A 23,517-nucleotide genomic window follows, 5' to 3' on the forward strand; every position below is an offset into this window, starting at 1 on the left:
CGCACCGTCGACCTTTCCAACAAGGTGGTTGAAGGAATGAAAGAAGGGACGCTCACGTTCACACGGTCAAAACAAGTTCTCAACCGGTGGAAAACTTTGGGCAAAATCCTATTTTGCACGGCTACATGTAAGCGGGTAGCCTGAAAAGCCAGACCCACATCCAGATGTTGGGTCTGGGAACTCACCCAGACCCTAGCTGCCGCTAGGGTGCGTCTAGATTTCTAGGCTAGTAAGTGGGAATATTAGTGGAATATTCATTTTCATTAGCCACGTAAACAGCTTAGTTGGGATACTGTCTTTTTTTGGAATAAGGGAAACACCGGAATAATATGTGCATGTAAACGTAGTCAATGAGGCTGATATAAAGGAAACTAAACTGAAACTACAAAGGTCCTACAGTCTAGAGATGTTCCGACACCGATACAAGTATCGGAAAAAAACTCAGATACTGCCTAAAATGCTGGTATTGGTATCGGTAAGTACTGGAGTTCCGATCCGATACCACATTATTTAGCCCTGAAAGAAATCATGTTCAATTCATGTTCTTTTCCCCGTTAAGACTAGACAAACGAAAAAAGAAAGGTCTATGGCGTTTGTTGTTTGTGTTTACTCATGTTTCACAAAAAGTTTAACCTGAGCCAGGCCGTACCACAAAGATAACAATCCTATCACATCCATACAGGGTTAGTAGCATACAAGCTGTTAAAACATAATAAAAGATATGACACACTGGTATCGGATCAGTACTTGGTATCGGCCGATGCGCAAGTTCAGGTATCGGGTAAAAAAAAACTATGACAAAGACGTCAAAAATGTCAAAAAAGGCGACAAAAACTCTGAAAAAAGCTACAGAAACTCTGAAAAAAGCTAAGAAAACATTAAAGCTGGGTTAATAAATGACGCCTAAGACTACAGTCCACAGCAGATATTCAACTGTGCCTGCCGTCTGTCTGCCTGCAGCTGTTTTGGGAGAGGAGGTTGAAAGGTCTGCGGTCATCAGACATCACAGAGGAAGTGCTGCGGACCATGGACCTGCCCAAAGGCCTGCAGAGTAAGTCGCCATCATGAAGCTGAACACACCCCCCCCCGCTCCAGTCCGGACCCTCTGACCTCTGACCTCTCTCTCTCTCTCTCTCTCTCTCTCTCCCTGCAGGTGTCGGTCCAGACTCCAGCGATGACACTCTTCTGTCGGCCATCGCCAGCGCTCTGCACATGAGCTCTGCTCCGATAACGGGACAGACGTCCGTGGCTGCCGAGAAGAACCCGGCCATTTGGCTGAACACGTCCCAGCCGCTCTGCAAGGCCTTCGCCGTCACTGACGAACACATCCGGTAAGACACGCGGTCTTTTTTTTGTCCCATACTAGTCATTATTTCGTTCGGTTACAAGGTAACCTTGGTTCTCTGAGTGAAGAGACTATCTCTCCAGGGCAAGGCCGCTCAGATAACATTCCAATCAATGTAAAACAGTAAACCCATGCACACCTGTATGTGTAATATGTACTACACTACTCAGGCTTATGCATTGTCAATACCACTACAAGCATGTGGTTGTTGTTACACGTTCTGTCCACTAGAGGGACTTCTAACATCAGCCTGGTCTTGAGGAGCCCTGCACGCAACTTTGTTTACATTCATTTTCCACCACGCGCACACAGCGACAAACACAAATCAACAGAGAACTCAGTAATGAAACATTATCTAACAAGTGTAGTGAAGCGGCTCTGTTGTAAATGCTAACGGTGCTCGGTTAGCACAATGACATCATGTTAGAAAGCACAGCCGAAACGGTTTGTCATGAACTAGCTAGGTAAGTAACAAACAATGCTAACTGCATCAATAACCAAGCCAAACGGTGCTGTCACTACTATTTTAGTGATTTATAAGCAACCTATTTCTTTCAGATTGTCACGTTACTGAGAATACAGCTATTAGAAGGTAATATATGAAGTCGAAGCTAACTCTGACAGCTGTAGGGCAGCTAACATTCACTTTAGCTGTGTCCATGAAGCTACCAGCTACGCTAACGTTACTATACCTCGCGACGCAGTTAGAAAACAAGAACGAGCTAATTATTGTTAACGTAAGCACTTTGGCTCGGTGGATGTCAATTTTAAAGTCATGTTAAAACTATTTCCCGTCCTTCGTTATGATTTCCAGCCGCAGCCTGTCACTCCCCCTTGTCCTAAGTTAACTCGGTACCTAACGTTAGCTCCGTAATGTTGTACTAACTTTACTCGGTACGTAACGTTAGCTTAGACCTCACAATGCCTTGTGTTTCTCACTCCCGCTAAGTTATTGTTCATAAGACGTGACATGAGTGACACATGCGGGTAGGCCAAGGCGAGAAGAGGGTGATTAGCTAACGTTAGCCAACATATTTATAAAAAAATTCACATTTGTATAGTAATGTCAGCATTCGAATAGTATTGATTTTTTTTTACTATTCAAATTATATTTTGACTTTTGGTATTCGTTCCAACAACCCTAGTCTTAACACGATAGCTATCCACTGTTAACATTTGTACAACTATTTGTAACACTCAATTCACTAGAGCTGGTACGATATGCTTTGGTCCCGATATGATTCTTTCACCACACATGGGTGCCAATTCAATTTGTATTGCGATTTTCATGTATTGGGATTCTAGAAGTATTGTGAATCGATAGTACTGGTATTGCGATTTTCTTTTCCTTCTTTCCCAAAAACAAAAGTTGAATTATACACTTTTAGAGACAATATATCATGAGACATTTCTAAAAACAAAATTATTTTCTAAGAAGAATGCACATCACATGTCAGTCCGTCAGTCAGTCTGACATTAATTTCATTTGTGAAGGAGAACATAACGTGGGTCTTCTGCATTTTCTGCTTTCGCTCTGTTTTGCTGGAAAGAGATACGATATAGTCGGCATCAGCAGTACTGTACAAACAGAAAAAAAAAATATTCAGTTGAATCAATGGCACAAAAAAATATCGATTCTAGGGAAAAGAATCAGTTTCAAAAATTGTCCCAAAACAAATCCTGATACATAGGATTTTCGATGTATTCCCCACCCATACAATTCAGCAGGAGGTGATGTTTACATTTTGCCACTGCGATCAACATTTTTTATCGAAAAGAAGACGGAGAATGTGTTTCTGTTTCTGCTTCTGCGAGGTCTAAAAGAGACAGCTCATGGAGGCAATTCAAATACTTTAAAACCATTAAGTAGGGTTCAATTTCCTCAACTTGAGTTTGAATTTGTACTCTTTCCTGGAGTCATAACTCAGTCAAATCCGAACATGTTACACATATCATCATCTGAACATGATATCATAGATGCAGCATGACTCCATTCATCCATCCATCCATCTTCGTCTGCTTATCCGGTATCGGGTCGCGGGGGCAGCAGCTCCAGCAGTGGATCCCAAACTTCCCTTTCCCGAGCCACATTAACCAGCTCTGACAGGAGGATCCCGAGGCGTTCCCAGGCCAGGGTGGAGAGATAATCCCTCCACCTAGTCCCGGGTCTTCCCCCGAGGCCTCCTCCCAGCTGGACGTTCCTGGAACACCTCCCTAGGGAGGCGCCCATGGGGCTCGACTGGCTCCTTTCGACGCAAAGGAGCAGCGGCTCTACTCCGAGTTCCTCACGGATGACTGGATCATCATGACTTTCCGATGATAACTCTGAAGCCTGTCACGAACCATCCATAAATCTGCTTAGCGTTAATAGAAAAAAAGACACTACTCCCGAACTTGCCTGAGAATCATCAGGGTTTTAACTTTTCTCTTTAGCGTCTCAGTAATACAGTGATAGTTATCTGCGCTTCGATGCTTACATTGCAGTCTGGAGCTACTAATAGCTAATTTGGCATTCTTTTAATGGTGCCAATTTGATGATAAGCTAGCTAATGTGGTTCCAGCTGCTGCCCCTTGGCACTCTTTGGATATAGAAAGATAGAAGATAGAGGGCAAAGGTAGAAACTACTAGTTTTTTTCCCTCTATACGTCTTTCTTTCTTTGTACATGAAAGAATGTATCTGTTTTTAAGGGTTATTTATTCAGCAGTAACTGTATGTTTCCTACTTGACATTCTTCCTGTCAACCTTTATCCTTTGCAGTGTGTGTTGTGATTTGGGGAAATCGTCATTGATAAGTATTCATGCTGATACATTCCATCATGGTGCATCAGATGTCTTTGGAGCTCCTAGTTTCTTAAACTTTTAACCTGATAAAGTGAGACTATGTAACTTTTTGAAAGATTTATTGACCCGATCTTTTTCAATTCAATTCAGTACACAGGGAGTTTGCTGCCCAAGCTGTACTTGGTCTGGTATGGCCATTAGCTTATGGTGGCTAATGTTAGGGTTAATGTTAGCAAACTTTAGATGGATATTGCTTTGTAATAGTACGTGTCCACTGTCAGCGTCATTTCCACGCGTCCCATTCATTTCTATGGGAGCAATACATTCTGATTGCGTCGCGGGGACTTTGGAGAAGCGGGGCTTCGGGGCGCCCGCTCCTTATTTGCATAAAGTCGAATCCAGGCTACTTTGGTACATTTCATTTGTCCAGAGAGTCTGGCCACTCTCCATTGACAAGTGTTAACCTCCTTGAAGGCCGGTACTTGAAGTTTAAAACTATTGGATCTGCCCAGAGCCACTCTGGATCTGCCATAACCAATCGCTAACGTTCGGTCGTGACGTCGGCTTAGCATCGCTAGCGTTCGCCTTAGCCAACTCCTTCACCACTAACGGAGCGAGCTGGAAAATCAAACTTTTCCCGAACCCCGTGGGGAGGAGGGCCACAACATCATGGCCACCAACACAACAGAAAAGATTGTTCTTGCTCGGGCTTTAACTTCTGGACATTCGGCAGCGTTGCCACAACGGACCGAATGGCTTCGCGCACATTTTTCTCCGCCGCCATTACAGAACTACAACTCAAACTAGCGCACAACCTCAACGTCATCGTTCTCAGCCTCTCCCTCTGTTCGCTGATTGGACCAGTGAAGATTTGACCGGAGAAAACTCGCGAATATACCGCAAACCCAGACGACTTACTGAAGAAAAATGAAAATTGAGCGGAAGTACGTAGGAGGGCGGAGTCAGGCTAACTTTTGGAGTCTCCCAATTGAAAAAGTTGAAAAGTCCCAAACGCACTGAAAGCTACTTGAAGTACACCTATTGTTTTAAAAGACCGAACACGCAACAAATGCATTTTGTCTACTACGACTTTTGATTTTGGAGCGTCAAAATGAGGACCCGGCACGGCCGAAGCTGTTTTTTTTTCTACAGCCGCACTATTATTACTGTAATACGCTATGTAATGATGTGATCCAAATAAAATGTATATGAATTAATGTATATACAGGCGCGTTACGGCCCAAAACTGTTGTGTACGTCCATCTCTCTGTCTCTCTGCTGTCTCACTGACTGACTAAGGTCGGTGTGGTCATTGTTAATCAGCGCAGTGCCACAGTGGAGCACACCACGGAGATCCGCTACTCAAACTAGCTTCTATTCATTTTTTATTTTTTTGACGGTGAAACGCGAGAGCAGAGGATGTTAATGATCGTGTGAATCACGCTCATTATTCCTTTGGCTGACACCTTTGCAAAATGTCACGGCAGCTGAGAGTGTGAAAGTGACTTTACAAAGCCCAATGATAATTGTGGTGGCGTTTATAAATAAGTTGAAATAATGAGCGATTAATGCTGGTGGAGGATGGAGAACCAGATAAGATTAAGATAATTGTGATGGCTTTTAAAAAAATAAGTAGGAATAATGAGCGATTTATGCGGGTGGGGGATGAAGAGCGAGCACTATAACTACATATTTATAATGTTTTAGTGACCTGCGCTGTCACTGCAAAAAAAGAAAAGAAAAAGCAATCATCTGTTTGGTGATGAAAAGTGACTGCAGGGTTGACAGAGGTGTTACAACCGTGTCCGTCAAGGAAGAAAGTCTGCTGCCCCGGCTGATAGGGGTATCTGTAATATACAAAACATTTGCCTAAATAGCGACCTTTTCTAAATGACTGCTGGTTGTGTGGTGTCGCCGCTTCAAATCTGATGCCTGCGGTGCGCCATAGAAGCATCATTTGAGGTGCGTCTATTATCCCTTTCAGTGCATTTGGGCCTTTAGGGTGTCCACCTAAAGGAATACTCTCCATACTTGGAAGTGTTTTCATTGTTCAGTGATGAGGTGTGTATGCTGAGCAATGCTGTGTGCACAAACCTGTTTAATATCACAGAAACACGTCAGACATGTAACATTTTATTTTTTATTTTTCCACCCTCTGGTAAAACCTTGCAAGTGGGTGAATTCAGCGTCTCCCTGTCCAGCCTCAGACTGATTAGATGAGTGCAAAAGACGTGATGCATGCTGGGTAGTGGGAGTCGTAAGCTGCAAGAGAGATTGGAGAATGAGAGGGTGATGAGAGAGGAGACAGACAATGAGAGATGAGGAGTAATGAAGCCAACAGTCACGCAGGGAAATTAACAACCAAACACGTGATTCAAAAACAACATCCAGGTAGACCGATAACACTCGCTAAATCAGCTCAAAATGATCACCATCTGCAGATCCATCCATTTCACCTGTTAAACACACCTGCTGTTATAGGACAAGCGCATTAGCTACAGATCACATTTACCTCCACCATCCAATCAGCTTCTAGATTGATTCTCTTTCCCCCGGCAGCCATTGATTTCACTCGGTGTGGCCTGATGGGAGGAAAGGAGAAAACCGATTCCACAGTGGTCACCAAACTCGAAACTGAATTTTAGTCGTGTTACCAGGAAAAAGTTCCTCCCGGTCAGGACCCCCGGAGCAACAGGGCAGTAGATTGTGGCAGTACTTGCTACTACTACTGAGTTAAAGTTTTTAACCCTTGTGTTGTCTTCCCGTAGACCGTGCAACTTTGAGTTTTTCTGGGTCAAAATTTAAAGTTAAAACCTCCAGACTAGGGCTGTCAAAATAACACGTTAAAAAAAATAACGCAGATTAATCTATTCCATATTGATGTTTGACCCGGAGTCATTCTAGCCACCATTGGACTGTAAAATGAAGGAGGGAGACGAGAATGTTCTGCCTGGATTATTAATTGGAACATTTACTTGTAAAAATCTTCTTCCTGCCAACCCTGGCTACTGAAATCTGGTTCCACTGATATGTCTGCTCTTCTCTCTGATGCTCTGAAGATGATACAGACAACACAAACACCGCTGCACATGACGCTAGTTAACACTATACTCAACAGCAGCTAACGTTAGCCTACCACTAGCTAGTATCTGGATTAAACACGGTTAAAATGCTGACAGCTAACGCTAAACGGTGTAAAGTGTGACTGTGTTTTACTGTAGAGGATTCAACACCGGGATGTAACAATCTGCAGCTGCCGTCGGAGAAACAACACAGCCGGTGCGTTCAATGAAACTGATAAACTACAGCCCCGTGGTGCATTTGAAGTTATTGTAAATGTCCTTTTCCCATCTGGTGGTTGTTTATGTCGTTCAACAGCAATTTACTAGTGAAATAAGTTATTGTTATACATTATTATTAAATCATTTAATTTTGACCATATGGCCTTAGCAATAAACAAGCCGTTCTTTAATGTCACAGACTGTTGTTTAGTACCCTTCTTTTCTTTTCTTTTTTTACTTTCTTAAAAAGTATTGGTTCAGGCACCGTTAATTATGTATGCGATTCATTTCGATGAATTAATCACAGAGTATGTAATTAATTAGATTACATTTTTTAATCGATTGACAGCCCTACTCCAGACACTTTAGTCACTTTTCACAAGTTTTTTGTCGGTTTTTTTGGACATTTTTGTTGTTGTTTTGACCAAGTTTTTGAAGCTTTCTCTGACATTTTTTGTCGCTTTTTGACGTTGTCTCACTTTTCCCGAAGTTCTTTGTCACTTTTTCAAATGTCTTTGTCGATTTTCTTTGGACGTTTTAGTTTGTTTTTTCCCTACATTTCTGTGTCATCAGACACACAATACAGAGATCTCTCGTCTCAGGGGGACATGAGGGAGGGAAGCACGGTCATTCGAAAATAGTACCGGGTTTCTGCTGATACAAAGCTCAATGCTAAATCGGTGAAGTAGGGGCAAACCGGGACGATTGAAACGGAGGATGAATGAAACGTTCCAGTTTTCTCAGAGTGCAACGACCATAGACAGACATCATTTGAACAAAACATAGAACATATTAACCTCCGTTGCTCAGCCAAATACCTTCCTGTTACGTCCTTTTATCACGGAGTTACAGCCGATAAACGATTTTTGATAGTCAAAAGTAAACTTCATTAGCAGTTTTTTTTTTTTTCTCCTACGGAGACTGACGGCCTGTAGGTCATGAAGGGAACTTATTTAGATGTGCGGTGGCCTTACCCACATAAGAACAGAGTGAAATAACATTGTGTACTATAGAAACATTATGTAATTGGAAACATGTATTATTCTAGCTATATAAATGGCATAGTGTCGTGGTATTTTCATAACCGCGAGATACGTGCTTCACGATGACGGCAATGAGTTGTTAACAGACATTCACCAAGACGTATAGCCCTGCAGCAATCTATCTGAAATAACATCTATCTGAAGTACTATTCATGATATGTTGCCAAATATTGAAGTTGTGGGAAGTGTACATAGCTTAAACTGTATGTTTCTTTCGTCCCCCATGCCTGTTTCATTCGTCCAGGCCAGTTCAGAGCTGAAAATGCAACTGTATTTGACACAGAGATGGGGACTCGAGTCTGAGACTCGGACTCTGAGTCGCACTTAAGTCGCACAAACAGCTGACTTCATACTTGACTTGCGCCTCGACCCAAAAAACTTTAGACTTGACTCGGACTCGAGCTTCGAGACTCGTCAACAACCTGTTTTCATGCAATTATTGCTTTTTAAAATCAAAATGTATTCATGTATTTCTATTTTCTTTTATTGGCGCATATACGAGGAAATGTATGACGAGCTGTATGTCCCCTGCCCTTTGCCATAATGTGCAACGTAACGCATGCGCCTATGTGCGCGCACTCACATATCAAAAAATGCATTGCCGATGGTGACACCAAATCCTCCTGGAGTTGGGCCTTTTCTCATTAGTTTTGCTTTCAATAACTTGGTAAACAATGGCAGTAAGCTAACAGCTACATGCAAAGTGTGTGGCACCAAGATAAATGATGCCGGATCAACAACGTCGGACTTCATCAGGCATCTCAAAACCACCCAGATAGGTCAGTCACTCACACGCTAATGTGAAAAGAGACGTTACATTTAGAATATATCGTCACAGGTAACAAGCTAACCATCACAAAGTGTTGTGCTAATGCTGTGAACAGGCACATTGTATCTTATAGTTAGTGGTTGCTGAGGCTCAGACATCCATGGCGCACAGGAGGCGGGACGCACGGATCCATCTCCCCAGGAACAAACAACAAAACGGGTGGGCAAACTCATGTGATGCGTAATTGATCCTGTGGATGATTTGTAGGCTATTAAGTGAACAAGGTGTACCCGGTCCACCAAACACTGGGCCGTCTTGACTGTCTTAATTCTGCACATATTTCTGTTACTGTAGTCCTATTTACTATTTCATTATTTCATCCATGCATGGCGCAGCGGATCCGTGTGCACTGTCACCTGCCGTGGAGACTCTGGCCTCACTAACCTCTCCTCCTCTGAGTCGGGTCTCCCTCGCGCTGGACTCAGTTTCACTGAGCCTACTAACACTTAACACTGTTTCACTGAGCCTACTAACACTTAGAAAATAAATGGCATTACATCAGTGAGTTCAAACTGCTTATTGTGCGTAATTTGGACTGACACTGAGATGCATGTTGTTCTGTAACTGGTGTGGCGCTGCCACTATTCTCTTGACTTCCACTTTGACATTATTTTTTTGAGTGAAAGAGACGTTACATTTAGCATATATAATCACAGGTAACAAGCTAACCATCACAAAGTGTTGTGCTAATGCAGGGAACATGCAAATTGTATCTTTATAGTTGTATCCGTATGCTGTGACAGACTTAGGTTAATATTTCACCAGAAATCAAGGCAAAAGACTTGAGACTTGACTTGGACTTGCCCCTCAAAGACTTGAGACTTGACTTGGACTCGAGCTCAAAGACTTGAGACTTGACTTGGACTTGCAAAAACTGACTTGTGAACATCTCTGATTTGACAGATGTAGGTTGCCAGTGACAAAATATTAGCTTTCAGTGTTTTACGATGTCTTTGTAAATGACACTTAATTAAAAACTGCTTAATTCGTCCCAGTTCTCTCCTATCCCTTTAACACTTGTCAACGGAGAGTGGCCAGACACCCTGTACAAATGAAATGTACGAGAGTCTGGTAGGACCAGGCTATAAAATATTGACTGTGAACGTGTCACGGTTTAATGTCTTCTTACCTGGAGAGGAGTCAGTTCTGTGCTGCTGCTCACTGCAAACCCTTCACACAGCACTGGTCCCTGCTGCTGGCTGCTGCTGTTGTGCAACTCCCCCACACACACACACACACACACACACACACACACACACACACACATACACACACACACACACACACACACACACACACACACACACACACACACACACACACACACACATACACATACATACCCTCTCTCTCTCTCTCTCTCTCTCTCTCTCTCTCTCTACTGCAAGTTTGATTATTTATTTATTTTTTTATGAAAATGAACTAAAACCAATGGCTGCTTAAAGGGAGGAGGTCAACCTAAAAACTAGTGAATGATTGATGGAGGAAAAGGGAAGTTCGTTTCCCTGGTCAGCTGGAGGAGTGGGATTGTCAAGTTCTTTTTCTTTCAGTTTTATTTGTATTGGCAGCCATGGGACCTACAGGATGGTTATTACTAACACTATGTATATTTCACACCCTGTATTGGCAATTGATGGAAATAAATAAATGCTTACATTTCATAAAAGAAGAAGGATACGATTAAGAAGATCAGTCCTCAGATCAGCGTCCCTGTAAACCACATAAATGGTTACTGTAACCTGACAGCAGGTGGCACTGTGGGGACACACACCAACCGTGTGTGTGTGTGTGTGTGTGTGTGTGTGTGTGTGTGTGTGTGTGTGTGTGTGTGTGTGTGTGTGTGTGTGTGTGTGTGTGTGTGTGTGTCCAGTAGCAAAGAACAGCTGGCCAAAGCCATTACAGCAGAATCACTGGAATACATTACCACATCCTCCCTCTTCTCTCCAGCCCTTCCTTTTCTTTTCTCTCCTACTTTACGCTCTCTCTCTCTCTCTCTCTCTCTCTCTCTCTCTCTCTCTCTCTCTCTCTCTCCTTTTGCCTCCCGTTTTCATCTCCCGTTATTTTTCCTTACTTCCTTACCTTTTTACGCTCACTCTTTCTGTCCATTCCTTTCATCATCCTGTCACATTTTCTTAACTCCTTTTATATTCTGTCCTTCTCTCCCATTATTTCCTTGCTGTCCTTCTTCCTTATCCTATCCCTTTATCATTCAGTCCTTTCCTTCTCTCCCCCTTTACGTCTTTACACTGTCCATCCTCCCTTCCTTTCCTCCCTCCTTATGTTTTTCCTTTCATTCACTCATTTCTTCCCTCCTTCCTTCAATATTTCCTTCCACCTCTTCCCCACCCCCTCTGCCATTGCTCCATCCTTCCAAAAATGCATTATTGTCTTTCTCCTGCCTTTGTTTTTCCTGTCTCAATCTTTTTCGCTGCTTCCATTACATCCCCATCCTCCTCTTTCTACCGGTGTCTTCTTTTTCTGTTATATCCTCCCTCCCTCCAGCCTTCCTCCCCCCCTCCTCTCCTCCTCCTTTTCTTATCTCTCCCCTCCATTAATTTCCAATTCTCTCCCTCTTCCCTCCTCTCCCTCTCTCCAGTTAAATGTGCTTGTCATCCTAAATCGCTCTCATTCCTCTCCTCTCCCTCCTCTCTCCTCCTCTGCTACTTTAAACTTAAACATCTCTCTCTCTCTCTCTCTCTCTCTCTCTCTCTCTCTCTCTCTCTCTCTCTCTCTCTCTCTCTTTTAGCTCTCATTTCATTCAATTTATTAGCTTTTTCCTTTTGAATTTTTGTTTTGTCTCGTAGTATCCCTACAATCTTTCTATTTTTGTTTTTAATGACTTTTCTTTTTACTGTATTCATTTCCTGTTTTCATTTATTTATCCTTTACATTTTTTTCTTTTCATGTTATTATACAGATGCAAATGTTGTTTTTTATGACCACGTCTCATTGTATGTCTGGCTGTTTATTTATTAAGGCATCGGACATCTCTGTGTCTGTCTAAAAACCTGCCGACATTCTTAACAACTCAAAATGTGTACATCCGCTTTCTTTTTTCCTTTTTTCTTTTTGGTCAAACAGTCAGTCCACCCGACAGTTTAATCCAAAGCAAGATACACTCATGTTATGTTGAAGAGGGTTTCTGCGGGGTCTTAAAAACTCTTAAAAAGGACCTCCCTGTTGCACTGAGGCGGGCACATCTCTGCTAGCCCGGAGACTGATCTTGCTCAACTGGAGGCTCTCCCGCCCCCCCACACACGACTGTTGGATTAAAGAGGTGCTCGACAATTTGAAGCTTGAGAAGCTCAGATCTTTGCTTAAAGGCTCTATCTCGACATTCCTAGAGACATGGAACCCTTTCCTAGAACTCGTTGATTCCCTCACGAGGACTGAGTTCCATCTAGGATCTCTCCTAAGTGGAATGCAGCCATCATTAATGGTTTTGAATACACCTGTGCTTTTCCTACTATGACACGTCAGCATGTCTGCCGTGAAAAAGGTCTATACACGCTAAAAGTACTCTTTATTTAAATGGAGTCTGGTGGGTTTGGCGATAGCGATTTCGGAGCTGTTTCTTGTTAAACAAAAAAGATCTTACTCTTTAACAAAAAGCTCTATCTCTATAGGAATCCTTTCCATAATGTTGTCAGACACTTAGAATAATAACAGCCCTTTTAGCAGACAAAATTGACGATGCACATTTGCCCCACAGGATTACATTGCAGCCAGTTTCGCTGCTGCCGGTTACAGCGTTCTCGCTCAATACTGGACCAATTCCAAAGTTTTTTGTGAACATTATAGTCAGGCACCAATGTTAAAGTATATTTAGACACTAAGGCATGGGAAAATAGGGTCCAGGTTGAAAACAAAAACAAAATTATCAAGTGCCCCAAATAAGACAAAAACAGCCACAGGCCATGAGTACATTAAAGCCTTGTTGTCCACATGTATCTCAAAGACTACTGGCTGGATTGCCATGGGATTGCCGGATCTGATTCCTGCTCCCCAGAGGATGAACTCTGTCAATTTAAAGAGCCCCTATTATACTCCTTTTCAGCATCATATTTGTCCTCTTGGGGTCTCCTAGAATAGGTTCACATGCTTTGATGTTCAAAAAACAGTATGTGTCTCATAATGCCCATTGCTGCAGCTCCTCTGTCTGAAACACTGTCTGAGCTCTTGGCCCGCCTTCCCGAAAAGCCCAGTCCTCTCTGGTTGGTCAGCTGGCCCACTCTGTTGTGATTGGCCAATCAAATTCAAACAAGCTATTGGGCGGGCTGTGCTTGCTCAGGCAGCACCTATGGGCAGCACATTTGGAAAAACTGGGCTGGCTTTCTCAATCAGTGACATCACTAATTGAGGAATTTCAAACAGGAATGTGGGCAAGCAGTTTTCAGACAGTTGAGAAAAAGTGCTGTCTGCGGGAGAGAGATAGCTCCATTTGGAGTGAAATGTGTTGTTTGTTCTACACAAAATTCATACACAAAAAACTATAACACACTAAGAGACGATGAAAATTCAAAAAATCATAATAGGGGCTCTTTAAATGACACCATTCCCTTTCCTCTAGCACCACCCTCAGAATAAACTTTACATACAGTAAAGAAAGGAGTCATTGTTGGGGTTTATGTCATTTTCTTCTGGAATTTAATGGTTTTTTAAGTTTTCTGTTTAATCGTGTTGCGTTCAGGAAGATTGGATGTTTGAGTTGCATGAATAGGACCCATAATAAGACATCCTCTCCCACCTCTGTGTGTGCAGGGAGCAGGAGCTGAAAGTGTACCAGGCCAGGAGAAGTCTGGAGGATGCGCTGATGGCTGACAGTTTGGCGCGGGCCGCCGAAAACACCAGAGATCTGTTACAGGGGAAGACGGCCTGAAGACAGACAGGTGAGGTAGATGAACTGTGTTATCATGAAGTCATGTCTAAAATAAGCAGCGGAAAGAAAACCAATCTGAAAAATCTCATTATGTGTTTAGTGTCATAATTCAAACCTCCGCACAGGGCCGGGCAATATGGAGAAAATCAAATATCACAATGCTTTTGACCAAACACATCGATGCCGATATTGCGGCGATATTGTAGGGTTGACTATCGGTGCTTTCACAAACATTTACACAATGAGATTTTAGATAATCATCAGTACCATGCATATGAAAACTAAGTGGGTAAAGGCAAATAATAGAAGTGCTGGAACAATCTGGTGAGTTCAGAAAATCACATCACTTTACTGTAATGTAGCCTTTAAAACCAGGAAAAGACAACACTACTATACGTCTGCCCATTGCACAGTGCTTAAACTACTTAAACAGCAATTTTGTATAGGTTTGTATTGTTTGTTAATTTTTATTAATGTTTAATATGTTTGTTTATATGTATGCACCAATCACCAAGGCAAATTCCACGTAGGGTTGCTCTTGTCGCAATAAACTTCTTCGCGATTCTGATTACGATATCCAAAATCTAAGACGAGAGCTAGCCTCATATATATATATATATATAATATCGATATATTGCCCAGCCCTACCTCAGCAGTTTTTTCGTTTTTTTTTGCAGCTTATTCTTCTTAAACTGGCATCTTCACAGGGCATACAGGGGTTCCAAAAGGTTTTTGACATTTCCTTGTTGGGCACGTTTAACTCCTTTTAGAAGAAAAGTAAAAAAAAATATTATGATCATATTACAGTGTTCAACAGGTCTGAGTGGAAGAAATGTAAAAGAGCCCCTCTCAAATGTGCAGATGAGGTGCATATAGGTTTAGAGAGATGATAGCTAACATAAGCCAGTTGTCATAGTGACACAACGTGCTTTCAGGTGAGATGAGGCGCACATCATTATCACAGTAACTAACAACACACCACTCACATTTCCTTAACAGCAACACGCAGCAGCTTCTGGCTCAGACAGATTGAGTCCCTGGATATTTGAAACATAGGGGGATGTTTTTTTTTATATATGCAACGCTTTAGTGCAGAAGTACTGTATGTGGACATAGTTAATGGTACTCAACAGTTTATAAACTCACTTTAGGACGTTATGTTTTTACCCTCAGGTTAGCTGCCTGTTCAGTGACATTTCAAATGCTGACCAACTACAACAAGTACATTACCATACATTAAATGTCATTTAGCTGATGCTTTTATCCAAAGTAAGTAGTAAGTGCAAGTACATTAGCTTTAAATAAGCAAAGCTACAAAGAGCCATGTGAAAGTGCAGCTTCAAGATATATATATATATATATTATAGTTGGAAGAGATTGTTGTGATTGAGATGTTTTTAGCGTTCGGTGGAAGTCAATAGGGAGCTCATTCCACCATTTAGGGGTCAGGACAGCAAACAGACGGGAATTTCGTCGAGTGATTAGTTCTCCCTCGCTGTGAGGGGGCAGCAAGCAGGTTGGCTGATGCAGAGCGGAGTGGGCGGGTTGGGGTGTAGGGTTTGACCATGTCCTGGATGTATGCTGGGGCTGATCCGTTTCGTGGCCCTGTATGCAAGTACTAGTGTCTTTAAGCGGATGCGGGCAGCAACTGGTAACCAGTGAAGAGAGCGGAGGAGCGGTGTAGTGTGAGAGAACTTGCACATTTTAATGAGGACTATGGTTAACTGCTCGAGCTGCTGCATTCTGAATGAGCCTCAGGGGCCGGATGGCACATGAAGGCAGGCGGAAAAGGTGGAGTTGCAGTAGTCTAGACGTGAGATGACTAGAGCCTGAAACACGTATCCTCCTGATGTTATGCAGCAGGTATCTACACGATCGGGTAGTTGCAGCAATGTTGGCACTAATCTAAGTACTAATCTGAACTACTGAACTACTTTACTATAAAACTACAGAACTACTAATTAGAGCCCGACCGATGTATCGGCGGGCCGATTTTATCGGCCGATATTAGGCATTTTCCAAACTATCGGTATCGCATTTATAATGGCTGATAAATGAATATCAGGCTTTTTTGGCTAAGTCCTGGATCTTCACAATCCTACCTACAGCACCTTGAACTAGTAAATTACTGAACGACGGTAAATGGTTTAAATACCAAACTAATAAAATGCTTAACTAGTAAATTACTGAACTACTAAACCGCTGAACTGCTAAACTACTTAAGTAGAAATCTAATGAACAACTGAACCACAAAAGTACAGAACTATTGGAAAACTAGTCAACCACTGAATTACTACAGTACAGAACAACTGTATTAGTAAACTACTGAACTATCTAAGTACAAAACTAATAAAATAGTAAACTAGTGAACTACTGAACTACAAAACTACCGAACTACTATTAGTAACTATTAGGAACTATTAGTAACTAAGTAATACTGAGTAATACTTTTGTATTACTACTAAAATACGACCGGCATCATATGATAAGCCTCTTTCACACAGCCGGTCCAAGGCAGGACAGTCTGTGTGGAAGTTACGAAGACGGTATGGGGGTAGGGCGGCACAATATATAGTTTTTTTTTAAATCGTCATCGCAATATTAACTGGTGGTATAAACATACCGCGAAAGGCCGCGACATATCTCAAATACTCCTCCATATTTTGTGTTAGTTGAAAGAAAATATCAGCAGAAAACTGCACTTTAAAATGTAGCTGCCATTCCTTTCCTAGTGGTGCCTTTTAAATTCAACTCAAGGTTCAATTTGTTAAAGTGCTCATATTATGCTTTTGGGCTTTTTCCCTTTCCTTTATTGTGTTCTATATCTTTTTTGTGCACGTAATAGGTTTACAAAGTGAAAAAGACCAAAGTCCCCCCCAAAGGGACTTACCATCTCCAACAGAAAACACTGTTCAAACTGCTCCAAACAGCTCTACTGTAGTCCAGCCTTTTACTTCAGAGACAAGCGTCGTCACTTTTTGGCACTTACCCACTGCAGTATCAGCTCTACTCGACTTGGCTCGACTCAGCCGCGGTGCCCCGATCCTCCTTTTTCCATTACAGATTTAGTACTGCCTCATTTATACTGCCTCATGTGTGATGGTTGTCATAAGCGACGCCGCAGGGAAACTGCCTCAGCTCGTTTGGAACCTCAACGCATGGGTGATACTAAAAAAAGCACCTGTTAGTAGGTACCAGGGACTTTTTATTCACAATGGAAAACCAAAAAAGCAGAGTAGAGGCGAGTCGAGCAGGTACCATGATGGAGAAAACGTCATTTGTAACACACGTTATATTGCTCGCCTAGCTGCTAGCATGGCACGCCCTCATACTCTGCTTCTGACTGGCTAGTAGTCGCTCACCTGCAGTACTGTCAGGGCACGCCCCTCATACTCTGCTTCTGACTGGCTAGTAGTCCTTACCTAGGTACTGTCAGGGCACGCCCTCATACTCTGCTTCTGACTGGCTAGTAGTCCTTAGCTAGAGTACTGTCAGGGCACGCCCTCATACTCTGCTTCTGACTGGCTAGTAGTCCTTAGCTAGTACTGTCAGGGCACGCCCCATACTCTGCTTCTGACTGGCTAGTAGTCCTTACCTAGGTACTGTCAGGGCACGCCCTCATACTCTGCTTCTGACTGGCTAGTAGTCCTAGCTAGGTACTGTCAGGGCACGCCCTCATACTCTGCTTCTGACTGGCTAGTAGTCCTTAGCTAGCTACTGTCAGGGCACGCCCTCATACTCTGCTTCTGACTGGCTAGTAGTCCTTACCTAGGTACTGTCAGGGCACGCCCTCATACTCTGCTTCTGACTGGCTAGTAGTCCTTACCTAGGTACTGAGCATGTGCGACTCCCAACAAAGATGGGACAGAAGTGAGATGTCTCACTCTGTAGCTAAAACAGAGAGCTCAACACACAGGGTGAAAAGAGGAGCTGCAGCAATGTGCAGTACAACAAAAATATGGTGTTTTTTGAAAATTAAACCATGTAAACCTATTCTGGTACAACCTCTAAATACAATTAAGAACCTGAACATTAGCATAATATGAGCACTTTAAATAAAAGTGTTGGGAATTCATTTTATTTGCTTTAAATGCAACAAGCAAGCATTTTAGCAGTTCTATTATCTGTTTATTTATGGCAAGTAATACTTCAATAAGTTTATACTTTTTCCTACTCCTTTTCGCGCATGCAAATCAAGGAAATTCACTAATGAAATGAATTATATTAACTCTTTCTCCTTTTTCACCTTTTTTTCTATTTTGTTGGCTATGTTTTCAACAACTGCTGTTGTCTTTTTTATGTTGAATTCCACATGCTCGAATGGACACAGCCACAGGCAGGTCAAATAGTGACAAAGCAGCATTCCGAGCAGCCAAAATGAGTCATAATGTACAGAAACGTTGCGTGCAATAGTCCACCTTCTCATCCTCTTGCTCTCTCCATCTCTCAAACACACAGACAGACACACACACACACACATATGCACGGGCGCTGCGGCCATCTTTGTCCGTCTCTTTCCTGACTAATTGTGCTACCATAATGCATAACGTTGGCGGTTTGTGTGTCCGGTTGGGTTCGCGTGGTTAAATAGCAGAGCTGATCGGCTCACACACACACTAGACACCAACGCTGTCGTGTTACACGTCGCGCCTCTGTTGCTCTTGCTCATGCGATATGAAATCACACACTTTGCTTTGGTTCTGTGTGAATAAACAAAGCCTGCATAACGGCAGACCTTCATTGGGCTCTATTGCAGAATCCTTGTGTGAAAGAGACTAATGACTATGTGCTGCCGTTTAAACGCGAGGCAAGTGACGGATCGCAGCTTTAAATGTCGTGAACAATGCAGAATCGGAACCAGTCTGCTCTGTCAGAAACCCTGTATGGGTGTGTGTGTGTGTGTGTGTGTGTGTGTGACTTGTTGTGAATGCTGATGGGATTCTCGGCGTCTGATTGAAACTCAGCCATGCAGCAGACTAGCTGACTTTTGTGTGTGTCTGTATTTGTGAGTGATTGATGGGCTGTGGGCTTGTTGTTAGAGTCTGTGTTATTGGTTAATGACGTGTGTGTGTGTGTGTGTGTGTGTGTGTGTGTTTGGTTATTGGTTATAGTTCACTCTGCAGAGCCTGTAAACAAAACCAAATTAAAAAACATTTACTTTCTCAAGTCCACACATCCATCATCTGTCTATTTCCCCAGCTGTTTAGCCAGGTTAGGGTTGCCATGTGCACAGAGCAGCAAACTAGACCAGAGACTATAATACTGCAGAGTTTAAGATCTTTAGGCTTTTTTTTTTTTAAAGAAAGGCAAAAATAATCTAACAGCCTGGATCAGTCAGACTCCAGATTTTGCTGAGCCAGCAGAGTGCAGTTTGTCCTGAGGTTGGCGATACAGGAAAGTTCATTGGGGCCATTACATAACACAGGTTCATCCTCTGGGGAACAGGAATGTTAAAAAAAAAAAAAAAACATTTCATGGAAATTAGGGCTGCCACTTACAACTATTAAATATCGATTAATAGGGCTGGGTATCAAATTCAATACTTTTTAGGCACCGGCCAAATTGCCTCTAAAGTATTGAGTATCGAAAAATGCGAAACCCAATTCCAATATCTATGGAGTAAACGCAGCATGCTTCTACCGAGATCTAATAATGTTTGTGATTAGCTCTGTTACACAGAGACGGCTCACGTAGTAGGAGCTGAAAAAGACCTCTCCAACAACAACAACTCCAACATGTCCCATTCATAGCAGCAAAAATACTCTAATCAGATGATGTGGCAGCAGTGTCCCCTCATCTTGTCCTTTCCCTGTCCCGCTCTACTTGCCTCTATTTCCTCCTCAGTATATTCTGCCTCAAACTGATACAGCACAACCAGGGTTTTCCCTGCCACTGGAAGGTTTAGGCACAGCACCCGAGCCGTTTTGGGCAGCACTTAAGCCGAATGAATGTAACTGAAAGACTTTTCTCAGATCTTAAGATTGTAGTTGGACTTCTTCAGCTTTAAGTTTTGTCTTGAAGCTTTTTGAGTGTTATTTATGTATGATCTCCTCTAGCTTTTCCAACATTTTAGACACAGATATGGTGATACTAATGGTCCAATATGATGTGAAAAAGAGACGCAGAACTACCCCAAAGGGACACAAACTGAATACAAAGAGACATCAAATGACCACAGAGACCCAAAACAACCCCAAAGAAAACACAAATGACCAAAAACAGACACAACACGACTACAGAGAGACACAAAGAGACACAGAATATACTGGGAAATTACATTTTTTTGAATTGAAAAATGTAACATTTTCTTTGGAAAGGAAGTCCCCCCCCCCCCAAATACGTGCTAACGGTACATGGTCCATGTGACCGACGTCATACATCCATGGTTGATGCTCCACGCCTCTGACCGGCAGCTGGGTGTCTGGCTTCTCGAGAATTTCAACCGAGTGTCATGGAGTGTCGTTGAGAATACGATCTGCAACCCGTTCTCATTCCGAACTCGTAAAATAAGGACGTTTGGACAGTGGCTGTCAGCGTCTGATGCGACGGAAAAGGCGCACACAGGACTTTCACCTAGGAGAGCGGGGTTCGTGTCCCGCTTGTCACGCTTGCTTTAGTCGTTTTTTTCTTTCCTCCCGCGTGTAACGGAACTGTACGCCCACCCACAACCCTTTCCTTAACATAACTGCGTCAAAAGGGACGGCAATAGTCCCGACCAAACGCGTTTACTTACAGCGCTAAAGGAGACTTTTAGCGTCAATAAGAACGACAAAGGCACCTGACCAAGCGTCCATATTTTACAAGATGGGTGTGAGAACGTGTTGAGTATTTTACAAAAATAGTTCACCGAAACGTGTTTCTTAAGCGAGAAATAGGCCGTGCAGTTGCTTAATCTGTCTTCATTTCAGATCGACAAAGGTCAGTTTTGAAAGATTTTCGTCTACTTCGACTAGATAGTCGCATCGCGTTCAACTGAATCATTTGCATAAAGATGGGCATCGGCCAGCTTTTGGAATGCACAGCATTTTTTCTTCCCGGGAATGCCTTGCAGGCACGTTGAAGTCGCTTGACGTCACCCATAGGAATAGAGTGGAGCACAGAAGCGTCGCACGGTCAAATGGATCTGTACCGTAAGTCTTCCACAAAGCGAGGGAAAACACTGGCAACATTTGTTTCATAGAAAGTGTAATTTTCTTTTCGCCACCAGTCATCTTCTTGAAATGGTTGTCTGTAATGTATGAGGATGCACATAGGATTTACTGGGCTGATTGCAAACCCCCCCCCAAAAAAAAAAACAGTTAAGGTCGTTTAACCTTTCCTAAAGCACGTTATTAGCTCCACTACTGATAAACTCTAACAATGGTTAAATTATCAGCATTTGTTTGTCATGTCCAAGCTGCAATAGTGTGTGTGTGTGTGTGTGTGTGTGTCCCTTCTCTCTGATGTTTCCTCTAAAAGCCGACAGATAAGGAGTCGTTTTTTAAAGCACATTTGTTTTCCGGGGAGGGAAAATCGCCCATTAATGCAGATTTATGCAGATTGGCTGGATGGAAGTCGTTTGGGCGAAAAGAGCCGCTGAGAGTCGAGGAGCGATTACTAATGGGTTTTTATAGCTGGACCAAAGAGAGAGGGCAGCGGCCAGCCTGTGTGTGTTTGTGTGTGTGTGTGTGTGTGTGTGTGTGTGTGTGTGTGTGTCTGTCTGTGTGTGTGCGTGTGTGTGTGTGTCTCCCGGGCTGCGTTCTAGCTGTTGAAACAACGATTTGAAATCGTTACCGAAAGACCGTTCACTTTGTTCCCTGCTGCTGTGACTCTTGTTGCTGCTTCTTGCTTATTTATTTCAGTTTGTTTTTACGGCTAAATTAGTTCTCGTTCTCCCCTTTGACTTCATTTTCATCTCTTTCTTGGAAACAGGAGGGTACAGCAGGCTGCAGTCACACGCCAATGCTTTTTCTACACTGCAAAAATAAAACGAGAAGGGGAAACGAGTCCAACACCTTCACTGTGTTGTTAAAATCTGTTTCCAACTGTTTTCAGTTTCACTAGACTTGCTCAGATTCTTTTACTAAAGTAAAACAGTACCACAGTGAAATACTCCATTACTCGTAGATAAATTATATACGTCGTTATATGTTGTGCGTTGATGTTAATTTTTTACAAAAAACACAGAGCATAAACAAACATTGTTTGATAAGGAGCTATTACATTTGGTTATTGAAGAATTGCAACCAATATATTTAGTGAGTGGGACATTTTACAGTTCAAAAAATAAAATATACTTAGTTATACTTATTCTAAAGTACCTCAAAATGGTACTTATGTACTTAAAGGGTAACTACCGTTTTTTTTCAACCTGGACCCTATTTTCCTATGTTTTTGTGTGTAAGTGACCGATAGGAACAACAACCTTTGGAATTGGTCCTGTATTAAGTGTGAACGCTGTAACCGTCAGCCACAGATTAGGCTGCAATGTAACCCTATGGGGCAAATGTTCAGCGTCAGTTTGGTCCACTAAAAGTGCTTTATTTTCCCACTGACAGGCTCAGATTTTTATTCTAAGTGTCTGACAACATTATGAAAGGATCCCTACAGAGATAGACCTTTAAAACCTCTTTGAGACCTTTCTGTTTAACCAGAAACAGCTCTGAGGTCGCTAGCGCTAAACCCACCAGACTCCATTTAAAAAAACAATACTTTTAGCGTGTATAGAGCCAACATATTTTCACATGTAAATCAGTAAACTATGTGTTTATTTCAACCAAAACTAGAGTTGTGATGGTTGGAAAAGTGGAATTTAGTTTAGTTTCTGTCGACTTTGAATGAAGTGTATTTTACGATGCTAAAATTACTGTTTATTTACATGCAGTCTGGTTGGTTTAGTGAGGTTTTTATGTTTAAAAAAAGGATCTTACTCTTTAACAGAAAGGTCGACCTCCTTAGAAATCCTTTCCATAATGTTGTCAGACACTTAGAATATTAATCTGAGCCTGTCAGTGGTAAAACGAGCACTTTTGTGAAGGTAAATACAAGCTGGACAACCTGTTAACTTACATTGTAGCTTGTTTGGCCGCTGCAGCAATCTCGCTTAATACTGGACCAATGTCAAAGATTGTTGTTCCCATCAGTCACTTAGACACAAAAACATAGGAAAATAGGGTCCAGGTTTGAAAAAAGCAGTAGTTACCCTTTAAGTACAAGCATGGCTCTGGGAATGGCAATGGCAATGTTGGTTGGTTGGTTGGTCTACCACTTTGGTCCAGACGTCCATATGTGAACACTTATTGGATGGATTGCCATGACATTTTGTATAGACATTAATGGTCCCCAGATGATGAATCCTGCTGACTTTGGAAAACCTTT

General features: G+C 42.4%; 1 protein-coding gene across 4 annotated transcripts in view; it reads left to right on the forward strand.

The window, feature by feature from the left end:
- Positions 1-23,517, forward strand: part of mbd2 (methyl-CpG binding domain protein 2) — a 50,081-nt gene that overhangs the window by 19,405 nt on the left and 7,159 nt on the right. For 3 of the 4 annotated variants that reach the window (XM_078272165.1, XM_078272168.1, XM_078272167.1), the window contains 3 exons: positions 961-1,051; positions 1,154-1,331; positions 14,043-14,170. In XM_078272165.1, coding sequence (XP_078128291.1) covers positions 961-1,051; positions 1,154-1,331; positions 14,043-14,160 — 387 coding nt within the window. In that variant the 3' untranslated portion in view covers positions 14,161-14,170. Of the gene's footprint in view, positions 1-960; positions 1,052-1,153; positions 1,332-14,042; positions 14,176-23,517 lie in introns of all 4 variants that reach the window. The other variant, XM_078272166.1, reaches the window with a different exon arrangement.

Source organism: Sander vitreus, chromosome 16 (assembly GCF_031162955.1).
Source record: "Sander vitreus isolate 19-12246 chromosome 16, sanVit1, whole genome shotgun sequence".
In the NCBI taxonomy this organism is placed as follows: Eukaryota; Metazoa; Chordata; class Actinopteri; order Perciformes; family Percidae; genus Sander; species Sander vitreus.